Source organism: Salmo salar, chromosome 29 (assembly GCF_965601325.2).
Source record: "Salmo salar chromosome 29, fSalSal1, whole genome shotgun sequence".
NCBI classification, from domain to species: Eukaryota; Metazoa; Chordata; class Actinopteri; order Salmoniformes; family Salmonidae; genus Salmo; species Salmo salar.
This window is the reverse complement of record NC_138319.1, coordinates 17084581-17101956: the sequence shown is the minus strand read 5'-3', so window position 1 is coordinate 17101956 and position 17376 is coordinate 17084581. Positions and strand designations below refer to the sequence as shown.

At 41.2% G+C, this 17376-nt stretch overlaps 1 protein-coding gene across 2 annotated transcripts; it reads right to left on the bottom strand.

Moving 5' to 3' along the window:
* Window positions 1-85: 85 nt before the first annotated feature.
* On the bottom strand, window positions 86-16853 carry nsmaf (neutral sphingomyelinase (N-SMase) activation associated factor). 2 transcript variants are annotated; one of them, XM_014180981.3, is made up of 31 exons: window positions 16600-16853; window positions 15655-15741; window positions 15465-15543; window positions 15172-15236; window positions 15040-15076; window positions 14860-14910; window positions 14646-14717; window positions 14488-14535; window positions 14217-14269; window positions 13914-14043; window positions 13700-13771; window positions 13317-13425; window positions 12918-13094; window positions 12566-12645; window positions 11255-11345; window positions 11016-11079; window positions 6482-6533; window positions 6242-6362; window positions 6015-6146; window positions 5854-5896; window positions 5569-5735; window positions 5237-5348; window positions 5056-5114; window positions 4827-4894; window positions 4653-4720; window positions 4331-4454; window positions 4090-4173; window positions 3813-3963; window positions 3427-3529; window positions 3003-3112; window positions 86-2844 (listed from the first exon to the last, which is right to left on the bottom strand). In XM_014180981.3, the coding sequence occupies exons 1-31, from the start codon at window positions 16635-16637 to the stop codon at window positions 2750-2752; spliced, it is 2742 nt and encodes a 913-aa protein (XP_014036456.1). In that variant the 5' UTR covers window positions 16638-16853; the 3' UTR covers window positions 86-2749. The 2 variants fall into 2 exon arrangements, with proteins under 2 accessions (XP_014036456.1, XP_082826834.1); XM_082970708.1 differs by lacking the exons at window positions 6482-6533; window positions 11016-11079; window positions 11255-11345; ... (12 more) ...; window positions 15655-15741; window positions 16600-16853 and having other exon boundaries at window positions 5569-5730.
* Between the last annotated feature and the right edge of the window lie 523 nt (window positions 16854-17376).

Here is a 17376-nt window from a genome sequence, read left to right as displayed (position 1 = left end):
TTCGTTTCATGTCTTCTGCTATGTTTACAGTGAAACCTAACAGTACCACAAAATGACACCAAGCAACAACAACAAAAAAAAAATATTCACAGATGTGCAATATTTTATTGAGCAGGATCTGTACAGTACACAAAAGCTGGGAGGTCATACTGCAGCAACATAACACTGTTAGCCCTGAGGCATGAAAGATAGTAGACATCCCGATTTACAGCATAGTTTTTCTCAGCAACCTCACTCAAATACATTCACTTACGTCACTAGGAGGGCACTGCTTCGTTTTTAGCTACTTCCCATTAGGCCAAATGCTGCTGGCAGCTTTTACTTACGGTGCTAGTAGTGGTACTAGAGTCTGAATACATTTTGTTACATATTACTTACACCTGTTTAAGGATTACAAGGACTCGCAAATAAACTGATCACAGTGGAGACAACTGTGCAATCGAAAGCAATATTTCTCGGAAAAGGGGAGGTCAAACCACATCTAAATTGGAGGTTTCCCCCTCACAAATCCGATGCATATAAAAAAAAGTCTAAATGTGTTATTTTACACAAATGGCAAACATGTATCATAGTTTTAAGTACTATGTTCCAATACTGCAATTACATTCTACAGTACTTGGCTATGTAACTACCTTGTTAATACAGGTTTAAGCTCCACATAATGTAAATAAAATCTAAAGTAATAAAACAAGATGGGTCATCTCTATTAAAATGGATGTACAGTGTGGTATATGGTCAGTTACACAGTGCATTGGCAGTCTATGCCATAGCACAACGCTTCAGTAACACACATATTTATCTTGCTATAACAAGGTTGACAAACTTGAAAGAAATGCACTCTTTGCATGGGTGAGAGTTCCTGAGTCTACTCAGTCTCAGTAAAGCAGTTCCCCAAATACAGTTGGGCCAAAGCGCTTATAAATATTATTTTGAATTATGCCTCAGTGTAAGTTCAACAGTTAGGTGTATTAATATATTCCTTTTGTTTTTTTTTTATCTACAATAACTCTTGGACATTTTCCATGCATTAGCAATGAATTACTGTTGCTCTCTAATGAAAATTGTGGGGAAAATAAATCAAATGAATATATTTTTATGTAGCACGTGTGTATTTAATAATACTATGAACGGAGTGGATTTATATAGAGCTTTTCCAGGTGCTCAAAGTGTGTTACATTCTACATTTATTTATTGTCATGATAATCTCTACTGCAGGTATTTCTGAAACACTGCTTGCTATACAGTTTGTTTTGTGCCAGGAGGTTTATTCCGACCACTATGCGGTCAATTATATCATGATTAAATGGTCAGTCACTAAGGCACTATGACAACTGAATGAACGCTTAAACAATAGACAGAAAAGCAAAATATGCTGTACAGTAAGATAATGTAAAAAAAAAAAAAAAATCTAAAGAAACCTGGGTTGACTCACTGTCTGGCAAAAGCATTGAAGTGCAAAATTAGCATGGGAATGCTGCAAGAGAGCATGTGCAGAATCTAATCAGCGCCATAGCAACCTCACTGGGTTCAAATTGACATTTCTATTGGCTAACATGGTTGAGGATGGCCAAGTTGTTACGCTAACATGGTTGAGGATGGCCAAGTTGTTACGCTAACATGGTTGAGGATGGCCAAGTTGTTACGCTAACATGGTTGAGGATGGCCAAGTTGTTACGCTAACATGGTTGAGGATGGCCAAGTTGTTACGCTAACATGGTTGAGGATGGCCAAGTTGTTACGCTAACATGGTTGAGGATGGCCAAGTTGTTACGCTAACATGGTTGAGGATGGCCAATATGTTACACTAACATGGTTGAGGATGGCCAATATGTTACACTAACATGATTGAGAATGGTTAATATGTTACGTTAACATGATTGAGAATGGTTAATATGTTACGTTAACATGGTTGAGGATGGCCAATATGTTACGCTAACATGGTTGAGGATGGCCAAGTTGTTACGCTAACATGGTTGAGGATGGCCAAGTTGTTACGCTAACATGGTTGAGCATGGCCAAGTTGTTACGCTAACATGGTTGAGCATGGCCAATATGTTACGCTAACATGGTTGAGGATGGCCAAGTTGTTACGCTAACATGGTTGAGAATGGTTAATATGTTACGCTAACATGGTTGAGGATGGCCAATATGTTACGCTAACATGGTTGAGGATGGTTAATATGTTACGCTAACATGGTTGAGAATGGTTAATATGTTACGCTAACATGGTTGAGGATGGCCAAGTTGTTACGCTAACATGGTTGAGGATGGCCAAGTTGTTACGCTAACATGGTTGAGGATGGCCAATATGTTACGCTAACATGGTTGAGAATGGTTAATATGTTACTCTAACATGATTGAGAACGGTTAATATGTTACGCTAACATGGTTGAGGATGGCCAATGTGTTACTCTAACATGATTGAGAATGGTTAATATGTTACGCTAACATGGTTGAGGATGGTTATATCGTTCACAATTAGATTTTGTTTGAGAACTCCAGACAGGAGTATGATTGTTGACCCTGGTAACTGGACCAGTATATTTGTAAAGTCATATGTGCAATGATAATGCGTTACCATCTCTGGGTGAGCCAGCCAGCAGGCTAGCCAGCCTAAGTAGTTACCTTGACCGACGATGAAAGCCTCTTTGGTTGGAGCCAGACAGTATAAAAGATGTCTCATTGTGAGTGTCCCTCTTGGACTTCACCTCAGTCCCTCTGTACGTGTATGTACAATCTAGCACCGTGGTCAACAGTCAAGTTTCCAGAAGATGATCTGCTTGTCTTCGCCACCTGTGATCACCGTGCTACACTGCTCGTTCATCCACATCGCTGTGACTGCACCTGGCCAGGGCCGAAGAAAAATGAAAGATTAAGAGCAATTTATTCTGCACATGTATACACGAGGGACCGTTTGAATGATACCGGATTTAATTGAAGTGTACTGGTATTCATTTATGTCGTTTCATTTGTGTTTTGACATTTTATGATGTTTGGTGTACCTGAATGTCCAGGGATCCTGGTGGTCACTTTGTTGCTTAGCAGGTCCAGGACCTGGAGGTGTCCGGACTGACCGCCAGACAGGACCGTGTTCCCATCCCAGCAGAAACACCTGTCCCCAGGGACATGGTAACAGTCAGGCAAGGGTCATTATATTTGTGTAGATGCACATTATGAGCCAGAGACGAATGAGGATACAGGCATAGTAACCTGTTCTATTCTGGCCCCTCGCCTCCGTTCACAAATCCAGGGTTGGACAGGTGTAAGAAATATGGCAGAAGCTCCACTCAGCTAATTAGAGGGATTCAAGAGGCTATCACCATATTGCTGACACCCGGTAAGTTCCTTCCAGATCTTTCTGAGCAGGGACTAAAGGAAGTTGCCATGGACTGAAATGGAACTGGGACAGAGTGGGTGTGGTCTTACCGCTGCTCCTCATCAGCTTGCACAGACGAGATCATCATGCCTGTCTGGACGTCGATTACCTTCAGACACGAGTCCTCTCCTACACTCAAGACGTGTCTGCTGTCTGCGAAAATAAATAAAAGCCTTTGATAAGTTGGCTCAGTCATGTTTCGTGTATATTATGCAGAGATAGCGAAGGTGAAGAGTGAAAGTGAGTAATTATAAACCCCATTGACAATGACCAGCAGACCTCATCATTAATTGTATTACTCTAGTACAGTTATTCCCAAACTGTGGGTGGAGGCCTCAATGATAAGGATTAAACTACCAGTAAACATCTTTTAAATGGTCCCAGGTATAGTCCATACTAGGACTGAGGGATGTACTAGTTAGTATTACACACGTACCAGGACTAAAGGCCATATCGTGGATCTTTCCGGAGTGGCAGTGGACTTGATGGAGTTGCACTGAGCTACTGGTATCCCAAATGGTGGCGGTTCCATCCTTAGTCCCTGACACCAACAAAGTACCTGCTGGGTTTAGGTTAATAGTGTTCACCTGGAAATGGAGAAAACATAGGTTAGGGTTAGGCTGTTGGACAGAAAGACTCAAACAGATCGCAAACAGTAAAATCTTTTCTGAGAGACACGTTAGCATCATGTGAGGTGATAGGCAGGCCCTTACCCCCGCTTCGTGTTCAAACTCTGCCAGCAACTCGAATTGGCATCTCTTATTATTCGCGATATCGGCAGAGTCACATTGCCAAACCTTCAATAGAAATAGAAATATTAACATTCATACAGGCCTATTATATTGTCAAACAGCTGAATTAGAAATGAATTATGCAATATAAAGATCATTTGAAAAAAAGGCTGTCATTTTACACCCATGGTGTTCATCATCAAGATCATGATGTGTCCCTAACCTTGACTGTAGAGTCCCAGGATGCAGTGTAAAGCTGGTTGTCTTTCCAGCACATCTTACTGATGGCATCATCATGGCCCATCAACGTGTCCTGACGCCTGCCAAATGGTATCGAGTAGAAATACCTGGGGAGGAAGAACACTGGGTATGAATGGATGTGATGAAATAGTAATGTTGTGCTGACTGGAATAGGCCATGTTGTGATGACTGGAATAGGCCATGTTGTGATGACTGGAATAGGCCATGTTGTGATGACTGGAATAGGCCATGTTGTGATGAATAATGTTAAGATAATGGTCAAGTGATGAACTGAAAATGCTCACACATTATTGTCCCACGAGGAGCAGACTACGGCCTTATCCTCTGGTAGCATCAAGCACGATGATAATGCCTGCAGGGAAAAAAATGCAGAATACCAATTCATACTTTCATCTCATAATAATGGAAATGGTTTCACAGTAAATGGGGGCGAGAGGAGAAAACATTCTGCTCAGTACCATGTTGGAGAAGGACATGCTTCTCTGCAATCCATTGGACTCTCTGGAGAACATCTTCAGTGTCGAGTCTGGAGACAAGTACTTTTAGTTCTCATCAGATTTCAATAGCAAATGATATTCATATTAATTGGACATTAGTTTTCACATGGAAAGGCTCAGCAATATTTTAATTCACCATATTCTAAAACATAACCAAAGTTTACTTCACAAGCTGATAGGTTTTCCAGACCTTGTGATGTTGTGAAGACAGATGACGCGGTCCGAGTCACTGCGATGCCTGTCACAGCCCTGCGTTTTTGCAAGGAGTGTATTCAGTCAGAAGTGATCAAGTTGAAAAATCACTGTCCAATAACAGGGTGAACATATTTTAAGGGCGGAGAGAAAAATGACAGTTTAAAATTCTCACTCACTCTTTATGGATTTTGTGGGTGGACATCAACTTGAGTTTAGCTATGTTGTTCCAAGCCAGTCTCCTAGTCTCTTCGGTTAGGTCTTCAAAGGAGGAGTCCTCACTGGTGGATGCTAAAAAAAAACAAAAAACAACGGGTTTTTTCGGGTTACACCTCCAAACTTCAACAACTGGCATTTGCGATTATATCGCAAAAACGTTGAGTCTGACTGGGAAAAGATCCAACAAACCGACATTTTGCAATGGCAGTATTGATTGACTGTCTGTGAGTGCAAGTGAGTGAGTTTGTTCCCTGTGTTTGTCTGTCTGTCAGTGTGTGGGTGAGGGTGTTACCTGGAGAGAGCTCGTTGAGGGGTGTGTTTACACTGGGTGTTCGCGATATGCTCTGGAATCTGGGTGTTATCCTCTGTGGGTGTGGGGTGGTGAACAGTTGCGTCGGGGTTTGCCCAAACTCCAGGATCTGAATCATCATAGCAATCTTCTCATTGGGGTCCTCTATACTGTTCAGAGGGAGAGAACAGAGAAGGAAACAGTACTTCATCAATCATTTTCCTGGATATGTCTGAAATATGGAGAGGTGGATAACACTGAATGGTTAACACCGAATGGTTTCATTACCTATCACAGTCGATGCCGCCCTCATATGTCAATGGATGGAACACTGCCAATAAAACCAGGGAAATCAACATCATTACATCACACCCGTATTAATTAAAAACAACATTTCATCATGAGGTAAATGGATACTCAGTCTCTGATAAGATCTAGGGGTCTTGTACCATTGTGGGCTGCCACGGCTTCACTTCCTTTTTGCTTGAAGCCAAACACCAGGTCGATCCACTCGTGCAGGTGTTCTGACACGTACTGACTCTCCAGCGCTTTCTGACTCTTCTGAAGAAAATCACTGGCGTCTACATCATACATACAGGAGAATAATGAACATAAAACAACACACACAACCAAAATACAACACCCCAAAAAATGGTTTCCCTGTTGTAGTCATTACCTGCAGCCCATGGGGGAAGAACTACATCTTGAACAGAGCTTCCACCTTGCCTCTTCCCCAAATCCAGACTAAGGCAGTTTAGCAGAAAGCTGGGGTCATTCCCATAGAAGTCTGGGATCAACTGAAACAGATGGTTGATGAGGAAACATCCACATGTGACAGAAATAATGTGCAAAGGGAGATTTGGTATTATACAATTCTGATCATTATAAAAGATGTTCCATTCAAGGTACTTTTTACCTCTTTGAAGTCAGTTGCACCCTCTAAGCAATTTTTCCACGTTTCTCCAATGCTGCAAACACATTAATAAACCTATGTTCAACAATATGGCATGGTTGATTCAGTCAAATATTGTAAACCTAATTGGCTAACACTTTACATTAAAGCTTGCAATATGCAACTTTTTGTGTGACCCGACCTATAACACTCTTCTGAGTGAATTTGATCTGTCATTCTCATTGAAAGCAAGTCTAAAAAAAAACAGTAGTTCTATACACACTATTTCTATGCTTCCCATTCCTAAGTTTCTTTTTTGAGTCTTTTACGTTTGGATTTGTACACCAGCTTCAAACCGCTGAAAATAAAACATTTTTGGTTATGGAAAATATATTTCACAGCAGTTTAGATGGTACAATGATTCTCTGCACTATACTTGCTTGTTTTGTCACATAAACTGAAATCATGTGAACTATTAGAATTTTAGCAACCAGGAAATGGCGCAGCAATTTCTGCATAGTGCATCTTTAAATTGTCCCTATTACTATGTAAGTACACAACAACTGTAGTAACATAGTATTGCACAATTGGAACAAGAAATGTGTAATTACACATCTACTTGAAGGTTATTCCACATGTGTAATTACTGATGCTATTGCACATTTTCTTGTTCCACCGAAGTAACTAACCTTTTGTAATTACACGTTTGAAAGTCAGCTTTGGTAGTCTAGGACCTTTACCAACCTGTGTTAGTACGTTTTACTAACTAATTAGTACATTTTACTAATAGTTATTGCTTTGAGTCTGGAATATGATTCTCTGTCAAATCCATAAGAGTCTAAGCCCTGTCTATGCCGGGGGAGGGAAGTACTACTAAGCTATATGGAATCATTTTAAAAAGGTCATACCAAGCATCCTTTCGCTATTTGATTTTTAAAAAAAATGTAAGACCACTTGAAGTATCCCAAAAATATATACAAAAATATTTGATTTAAAAATTGATTTGGCCTTAGTGCTACACCACATGACCAAAAGTATGTGAACAGCTGCTCATTGAACAGTTCATTCCAAAATCATGGGCATTTATATGGAGTTGGTCCCCCCTTTACTGCGATAACAGCCTCCACTCTTTTGGGAAGGCTTTCCACTAGATGTTGGAACATTGCTGCGGGGAGCATTAGTGAGGTCGGGCACTGATGTTGGGTGATTAGACCTGGCTCACAGTCAGCGTTCCAATTCATCCAAAAGGTGTTCGATGGAGTTGAGGTCAGGGCTCTGTGCAGGCCAGTCAAGTTCTTTCACACCGATCTCGACAAACCATTTCTGTATGGACCTCGCGTTGCACTTTTTTGTCATGCTGAAACAGGAAAGGGCTTCCCCAAATGGTTGCCACAAAATTGGAACCACAGAATCGACTAGAATGCATTCTATGCTGTAGCGTTACGATTTCCCTTCACCGGAACCATGAAAAACAGCCCCAGTTCATTATTCCTCCTCCACCAAACTTCACAGTTGGCACTATGCATTGGGGCAGGTAGCGTTCTCCTGGCATCCGCCAAACACAGATTTGTCCGTCAGTTTTCCAGATGGTGAAGTGTGATTCAACACTCCAGAAAACACATTACCACTGCTCCAGAGTCCAACGCCGGCGAGCTTTACACAACTCCAGCAGATGCTTTGCGTTGTGCATGGTGATCTTAGGCTTGTGGGAGACTGCATGGCCATGGAAACCCATTTTCTGAGCGATATAAGAAAGATCAGTAAACATTAGTTCTGTTTTTACATGTATTTAACACCTTATTTTTGGCAGTAAACAGTCTCCATACACCGTGCATTCGGAAAGTATTCAGACACCTGGACTTTTTCCGCATTTTGTTACATTACAGCCTTATTCTAGAATTGATGAAATTAGGCCTCCCGAGTGGCGCAGCGTTCTTAGGCACTGCATCGCAGTGCTTGACGCGTCACTACAGACCCGGGTTCGATCTCCGCGACCGGGAGACCCATGAGGCCCGCTGACACGGTCGCCAGTTGTACGGTGTTTCCTCTAACACATTGGTGAGAATGGCTTCCGGGTCAAGCAAGCAGTGCGGCTTTGCAGGGTTGTGTTTTCGGGGGGGAATGCATGGCTCTCGACCTTCGCCTCTCCCGAGTCCGTACAGGAGTTGCAGCGATGGGAAATATATATAATCTAAAATAAAATCGATTAAATTGAGTAAAAAACTATCTACACAATAAAAAAAACTGAAATCACAGAACCTTTACTCAGAACTTTGTTGAAGCACCTTTGGCAGAGATTACAGCCTCAAGTCTTCTTGGGTATGACGCTACAAGCTTGGCACACCTGTATTTGGGCAGCTTCTCCCATTTTTCGCTGCAGATCCTCTCATCCTCTGTCAGGTTAGATGGGGAGCATTGCTGCACAGCTATTTTCAGGTGTCTCCAGCGATGTTCGATCAGGTTTAAGTCCAGGCTCTGGCTGGGCCACTCAAATACATTCAGAGACTTGTCCCGAAGCCACTCCTGCATTGTCTTGACTGTGTGCTTAGGGCCGTTGTCCTGTTGGAGGGTGAACCTTCGCCCCAGTCTGAGGTCCTGAGCGCTCTGGAGCAGGTTTTTATTCAAGGATCTCTCTGTAATTTGCTCCGTTCATCTTTCCCTCGATTCTGACTAGTCTCCCAGTCCCTACCGCTGAAAAACATCCCCATACATGATGCTACCACCACCATGCTACCACCATACTTCCCCGTAGGGATGGTGCCAGGTTTCCTCCAGACGTGGCGCTTCGCATTCAGGCCAAAGAATTCAATCTTGATTTCATCAGACCAGAGAATCTTGCTTCTCATGGTCTGAGAGTCCTTTAGGTACCTTTCGGCAAACTCCAAGTGGGCTGTCATGGGCCTTTTACTGAGGAGTGGCTTCCGCCTGGCCACTCCACCATAAAGGCCTGATTGGTGGAGTGCTGCGGAGATGGTTGTCCTTCTGGAAGTTTCCTTGGTCACCACCCTGACCAAGGCCCTTCTCCCTCGATAGCTCAGTTTGGTCGGGCGGCCAGCTCTAGGAAGAGTCTTGGTGGTTCCAAACTTATTCAATTTAAGAATGATGGAGGCCACTGTGTTCTTGGGGACCTTCAATGCTGCAGAAATGTTTTGGTACCCTTCTCCAGATCTATGCCTCGACACAATCCTGTCTAGGAGCTCTACAGACAATTCCTTAGACCTCATGGCTTGGTTTTTGCTCTGACATGCACTGTCAACTGTGGAACCTTATATAGACAGAAGCGTGCTTTTCCAAATCATGTCCAATCAATTGAATTTACCACAGGTGGCTCCAATAAAGTTAAAGAAATATCGGAAAGGATGATCAATGGAAACAGGAAGCACCTGAGCTCAATTTCGAGTCTCAGAGCAAAGAGTCTGAAAAATTATGTAAATAAGGCATTTCTGTGGTTTCTAAAATTCTAAAAAAACATTTTTCTCTTTGTCATTATGAGGTATTGTGTGTAGATTAATGAGGGATTTAAAAAAAAAAAATTTTAGAATAAGGCTGTAACGTAACAAAATGTGGAAAAGGGAAGGGGTCTGAATACTTTCCGAATACACTGTATACTTCCATAAATGTTTTCAACTGGTACCAGGGGACTTCAGACGAGTCTTGTGATGCCTGTGGCTTCCTAGAGCAAAACAGTCTCACCTTTCCATAGAGGGGTCATATTAGTGTGTAGCCCAAACTCTTTGGATGCTACAGACAGCTGGCAGATCGGCTTTACCAACTTCAGACGAGTCCCAAGACGTTTTCGTAGAGCAAGTCTCATCTTTCAAGAGTAGGCCAAACCGACAATTTTGTGAGAAGACCGATTTTAGGGATGTCTCATGGTCTGACAAACACCGCTCTAGCTGTCACCTTTCACCGCAATTGCGGAAGTGCAACATCGGCAGATGTGATGGACGGAGACGCATCCAAAGCAACAACAAAAAAACATCTCCAGCTTAAATTGACAGAATTCTATGGGGATTTTTTTATTATGCTAATTTGATGTTTGCGGGGGAGGTGACACTGACTCTAAGGGGTCCTGAGTAAGTACATTGTAAATACACATTACAGTATATCCTTGTAACAACATTGTAATTACAGAGTTGGTTGTTAAAGATTGTTACATTGTAGTACAATGTTACTAAAAAGGTTCTACATAATTTCCTCCTGTCTCCTAATTTCTCCTGGTTAGGTTATTGTCTGCAAAGGTTGTTCCACTGTAACTACATAGTACTCTGAACAGAAATAAGCACAACATGCAATAATTTCAAAGATTTTACTGAGTTACAGCTCATATATGGAAATCAGTCAACTGAAATTAATTAATTAGGCCCTACCATATGGATTTCACATGACTGGGTATACAGATATGCATCTTTTGGTCACAGATACCTTACAGCAAATGGGTCATTACATTGCTTTTATATTTTTGTGTAATAGGTGCTTTTTCCTTCTTTAAATGAATAACCAAAACTGGTGACATTAACTTTCTCGGGCAGAACTAGAAGCAACAAAAACTACTAACCTATTGAACATGCGGTCTGCATTGTCATAGCGGCCATTTTGAAGACACAGCATGTGTTCTGGGGCTGCAAGGGAGAAGATGGTCAGAAAAAAGAAAAAGTATGTCATGTAAGCCTTCTCAGAGAGTACATTAAATCATGTAAAAGCTTCCTTTTGCAATAACCACACACACAGTGGCAATGTTTGTACAGTCAAAATGTGGTACTATATGTCAAACAATATAAGAAGGTGTTGACATACCAACTCTGACTAAGTAGAAAAGCACATAGCCTGGAGAGGAGTAATGACTGCCGTACATGAAACAAGGATCAGGCATGTCTCTGTACCGGGACTGTAAGGAAGCGAGAGATGCACCCTAGTTAAAACATTTTATTGTGGTTTTACTCGGGATGCAAATTTCAGTACATTTTGCTGCCGACGAACCAAACTTTATTAACAAACGGTCACATTTTTTTCCCCAAACAGTAAAATTATGTGACCAACAGAAAATACTATGCATGCATGCAAGGAACTGACATTTTTCATTAAGAACTTAATGAAAACATGCAACAATAGCAAGCTTTATGTCTTAAAGTCAAAAGGATATAGCAGCAACAATGCAGCTAATTAAACGTCATTTTCAAACATTTGCCAAAATGCAATTTGGGGGGGGGGGGAAACTGTTCTAAACGGCATACCTAATGTCAGCGGTTCCATATGTGACAGAGAGAAAAAGATCTATTAAAAACATTGAATGAGGGGGAATCTACAAGGAACAACTAGGATGGGGGTTGTTAATATGACTAGGATTGTGCCTTTGGCTTTTGGACAACGAAAGAAAGTTGATATAAAAAAAACTATAGAACAGGAGAGAAATGCTGGTTAATGGCATGAGGAAGTCTTTATAAAATAATTACCTCCACGTTTCGATGGATGGATTTTGGCTAGGCTACTTTGAAGCAAGGTAAGACATGCCTCATTATTTGAAGTAGAGTAAAACATTCAGGTTTCCCCAAAATAATTGTGCCTCACATTGTAAAGTTGTAGGTGACGTCCTGATCGCTTGCCTACTGTTGACTCCAGCCTATGCAATCAAATAGCGAATGGGATGCACGCTTTAATTAGATCTTTTGAAATTGTTGCCATCAAAACAGTTCAGCACGCGATTGCATTTAGAATTGTAATTTGTTGCGCAACGACTGGGATTACAAAAGCAGGCTTCACTCCAGTACCAACTTTTTGAGTAACTACTCTCGAGCTCTCTGACAGGTGGTAGGCCATTCTGCTCCTTAAACTAGGCTCTGTATGCTGTGGGCCTGTGATAAATAACATACATAACGACTAACGGAAATACACACTCGCCAATTTCATTCCACAAAATTATGCAAATTAACCTATAGACCGATAAGCATGACCGGTCAAATTTATTGTTGGCGGGTAACCGATTAACACTCCCAGGTTTTACAAATATCAAGTATTTAATCCTATTTTCTAAACTGCGGCACATCAGTCCTGACTCAAAGGGGAAATAATGCAAGGGGTCGTTGAGCCTGGGACAAAAGGTAGTCTCACCAACAATCTCTCTAGTCTCTCTTTATTCAGCGCTCCCACAGGCTTGCTCAGGTCACGGAATGTTGCGGGGTTCATCATATCTGAGACAGAATCAAAAGGATCCATTACAAAACAATGATGTAATAACTATGGAACCACATGTTGGTGTTACTACGGTAATTACAGTGTTACTACACAGGTATAGAGCAACTCCAAATGAATAGGAAAGATGGACAACATCCAAATATACAACACTGGCTCAAAATATTTCAGCCCGAAGCTACAGCGCTAAACGATCCCAATGTACTCCAGTCTGTCAAATTTCTGTCTGTCAAAAGGTGTTACCCAAAACTAGACCTTGCGCCCCACTCACCCAGCTCTGTGCTGCTGTAGTCAGCGATGATCCAGGGGAAAACGGGGTACTGAGACAGATCATTGCCGCTGCGGTCAGCCAGGTTGTTGAGGTGCAGAAGGTACTGGTAGTTACTGAGATGACCCCGCTGCCACTGCAGCATGTAACTCTCCGCTGTGTGTTCCACCATGTGGTTCTCTGCGAGAGGGAGAGAGACCAATTAGGAATCTGGTATGTTTATATGTCATTACGGAATGCAATCCATATAGCACCTTATTCCCTATAGTGCAGTGCTTTTGACCAGGGCCCATAGAGGTATGTATGGTCTCACCAGGATCAACCCAGAGAGAAAAAGCTGATGTGAGGTCTTCCTGCAAAATGTGTTTATGTTTGCTATGTAACTTGCTGTGTGTTACTGACCCAGAAACGTGGCGATGTAGTAGTAGAGGTCATTTCTGTCGCTGGTCTTGTAAAACTTCAGATAGATGTCCGAGCAGAAGTCGTTTTCGGTACAGAACACCTCCAGCCCCTGATCAAGACAGAGTGAGTCAGTTAGTTTGGGAGGGAGAGTAAAACACATTATAGTCGGGGACAGAACATCCTCAGGCGTCTACATTTATGGAACTAAACTTGGTCGGGGTATGAAATAGCGGCATAGGGATCAACATGATGCAAATATTTCAGATTAATGACTTGAAACGAATACAACCACTACTCTTCAGGTCACTAGATAATAACCAGAATGAGAAATTAATCGGTTTCTACGTTGTTCGGTTGAAAAACCTCCTGAGCATCGCACTCACCAATGGCCTGAGTCCATGCCTTCTCTTATAGATTTGTTTCACTCGATGGAGCTCGATTCGGACTACCTGTTCCTGAAACGAACATTGCGGAAGAGGAGACAGAAACCAGATTGTATCTTCACAAAATCCCAACAAGGAAGGCATTTTCCATCTTAGAGAAATCGCAATTAATAATAGCAAACTGGCATAACATATGTGCGTATGGATAACTCACAGGATAGCCATTGAGTGGTTGGAAGTAGAGGCTTTGGTCAGTTATACACACGTGACCAGGGTTTGTAACCAATGGAGTGACCATCTCCGCCTCGCATTCCATGTGTGGTATTTCTGAAACATTCTGAAAGCTGAGAACCCAAAAATATTGTATTATATGCATTTTAATCTACCAAACCATACATTGTGATATATATTGTAGCTAGCTGGAGAGGAATTAGACACTCGGTGCATTATTTAAGTATTTCGGTATCACACCAAGGTTGTGAATAAGAGCTTATTCTCATATTATTTAAGTACATACCTGTTCTTGTCAAATGAAGTTCTTGCCAATCTGGATTGTAAATTAGCAGCAATCTAGAAGCACAAAAAATAAACTGCTTACATGTCCTGTATACAACAATGCTGTGGTAAACAGGGAAGCTAAATGGGTTTGAAACTACTTATTCAACGGTTCAATCCAGTTCGATTTACTGTATGTAGACAAACAATATTCTCAGTTGCACGATAAAACCATCTGTTTTCACAATGTTTTGGTACTTCTAGTGTTGCAGTTTTGTACAGTTATGACTTACCATTGCAGTCTGGTCTCCAAGCTTGTCCAGACAAGAGGCCCTATGCAGCTGGAGAAGTGGATGAAAACAATAAATGAGAACAAGCAAAAGCTGCATTACAACATGGAAGGCAAGCACTTTCACGGTTGTAATAATCCGGCTATGGTACTGTTACATACCTGAAGTAATGTTTGGACAACATCCTCCGTTTTACTGGAAACTTCCAGATGGAAGAGAAATGTACTGTCTCCCTATTAGAAATGGTTTGAAAAGTCATACAATGTGCAAATTTATCAATTTTCCTACAGCTGCTGATTAGAAATCATGTCATGTTTATTATCGGACATACGGACAACCTGCATCACAAATCTAATTTACATTTCATGTACTCACCCTTTCAACTCTGTAAGGTGCCACGACATTGTTCTCTTTGATAAGGTAAACCTGAAGTTAAAATGTGCATTAGATTAGTTGTACTAAAAATATTTATACAGAATAATGTCAGCAACATTCTATGACAAAATGTTGGTAAATGTTCCTTAATTAAAATGTAAACACTTTAATTAAACACACCTGTTTGCATAAAATGGTGAGGCCAGCTGGTTTGCTCCTATAAAAAACAACAACATTAAAATCAATGAAGTTATCATCTTATTGGTTTATGGATGTGCATAAACCCAGTTTAATTGCAAAAATTCGACTTACTCATTGAAAGGATTCTGGTCCTTTTCTTCAACCGCTTCAATCTTTTTGCAATCTCTGAGAGGAATCTGGTGGAGGTTAAAATCAGTATGAATAACAAACCTATGTGCACTATTTATAAAGCAACGATCTGGTCTAGGATCAGATCCTCCTATCCATTCATTATGATTTTAAAGGCAAAACTGATCTGAGATCAGTGCTCCTTTTCGATACATTTTGTAAATACGGGCTCTGAGCTCCATTTGAGTAAATCCTCCTCGGTAAGTGGTGCTGTACTACAATGCACAAAAACACACCTTTAAAATGGGCTCCACATGGTCCTCAGGTTCAAATATGATGGATTTGGAGCATACTTTGAGTGACCCTCTGATCTTTCTGCAAGGAGTAAAGAGTATCAGTGCTGCTACTACTGTGCTGCTATCCACCATGACTTAGATAGGGGATAGAATTGGGTGGACCTGTCAGTCAGTCAATTTCAGACATTACCTTTTTTTGGCTGAACTGGTTGTCACATGATACACTGTGTGCTGTTCAAAGTAATACTCTTCCAGGTCCAGCAACAGGAGAGAAAACCTAGGGGAAAGACACCGGAAAAACTATGGCGGTGAAGAGCTCCTTCAATTCAGACATTGTTGCTGCATTTTCACACAGAACTACCTCATGTTTGAGGTCATGACTCAAAAGAATGACCTAGAATAACCTCAACTACATTTTTTTATCTAATGACTAAGTCGCATAATAACATGAAATTCCAATTGATTTGCAATTTGGGCAATGCCACTGGCATGCTATAAGGGATGGTATGGTGCTGGACAAATGTAAACCACTCTCAAATTCATAGATGGGGCTATGGATGCAAGGACTGCCAGTCCATTAGATCAAAATAACAGTTTTAAACATATTTTGAATCTGATTGGTTAGTTTTCATAGCAAAAATATATATAATGGAATAGGCCTATAGTACACAACCTAATTTGAGGTTATGGCGGGGGAAGATAGCTGTACTAAGGTCATGAAGCATTTATCAGTTATATTCTTAAAGAATCAGTAGATAAACAATGAATGCAACAAATGTAGCGTAATTATCACATACTGTACATTAAATGTAATTCTATTGTCCTGGAAAAATGTACACATGGTTAACATCTCGTCTACTCTAGTAGACGTGTAACAATGTATCAATTCTCTTCCAAGTCCAGACAGTCAAAACAAACAGCATCTACGGTCAAGTCATAAGATAGACTGGCCTACAAACACGGAAATCCCAGGATCTCGATTGCATTTCATTGCCCGAAGTCAGACCTCTGTGCTCGGTCAGGCTTGTCAGCACGCGCCCTGGCAATTTCCAAGTGGACAACGACAACTTTAGATTGCTAAAATCTCTTCCAACACAACCCAATAGGAAGCCTATAATGTTTTCCAACTACGAACCTTTCTTTCGATCGTTCTTTCCTCTTTATAAAAGCCATCACTGCACACCAACCATTGCATATGTGAGATGTTGTTGTAGCTAATGCCGCGTTCAACACAACTGGGAACTCGGAAATCTCCGAATTCCGATTTCAGTGAGTTCAAAACAACTGGGACCTCGAAAAAAACGAGCTTCGACTGGGAAAAATCAATGCGAACGGTCATCCAACTCGGAATTCCAACGTGGGAACTGGAGAGCTCCGACCTTCCGACCTGAAGATCGCTGACGTCATGATTTGACTTCGTATTTTTCCGATTTCCTAGTTGCTGTGAACGCGGCATAAACACGGAAACTCACTGCGACAGAAATGACGAAGCAAGCTTTCAATCCGATACCAGGCGTCAGATAGGTGCAGTTGGTCCGAAATTTAAAAACTTTGTATTTGAAACGCAATAGAGCTCGCCAGCGTGTAGTCCTAAAACCCGGAAATTAGTTTGATCTAGTTCATGCAGCCATCCCTATGGGACAAACTAATGTGGAAAGAATAGGGTTTTGGAATAAACGCCGAAAATAAGGTCCGAGGTTAACAGGTTTAGGAGATCTTATACGTTTTGTTATATGAGATAATAGGAGTCAGTTAACATGAACTTTATGAATAATTAAGCCTTTTTTAAATAAAATACATTCCTCAAAATTCACAAAAAGTGATGTTAGCTGATCATCTCATATAAAAAAAAAAACGTGTAAAATCTACTAAGCCTGGGTTTACCACATACTTTATTTTCAGCGTTTATCCA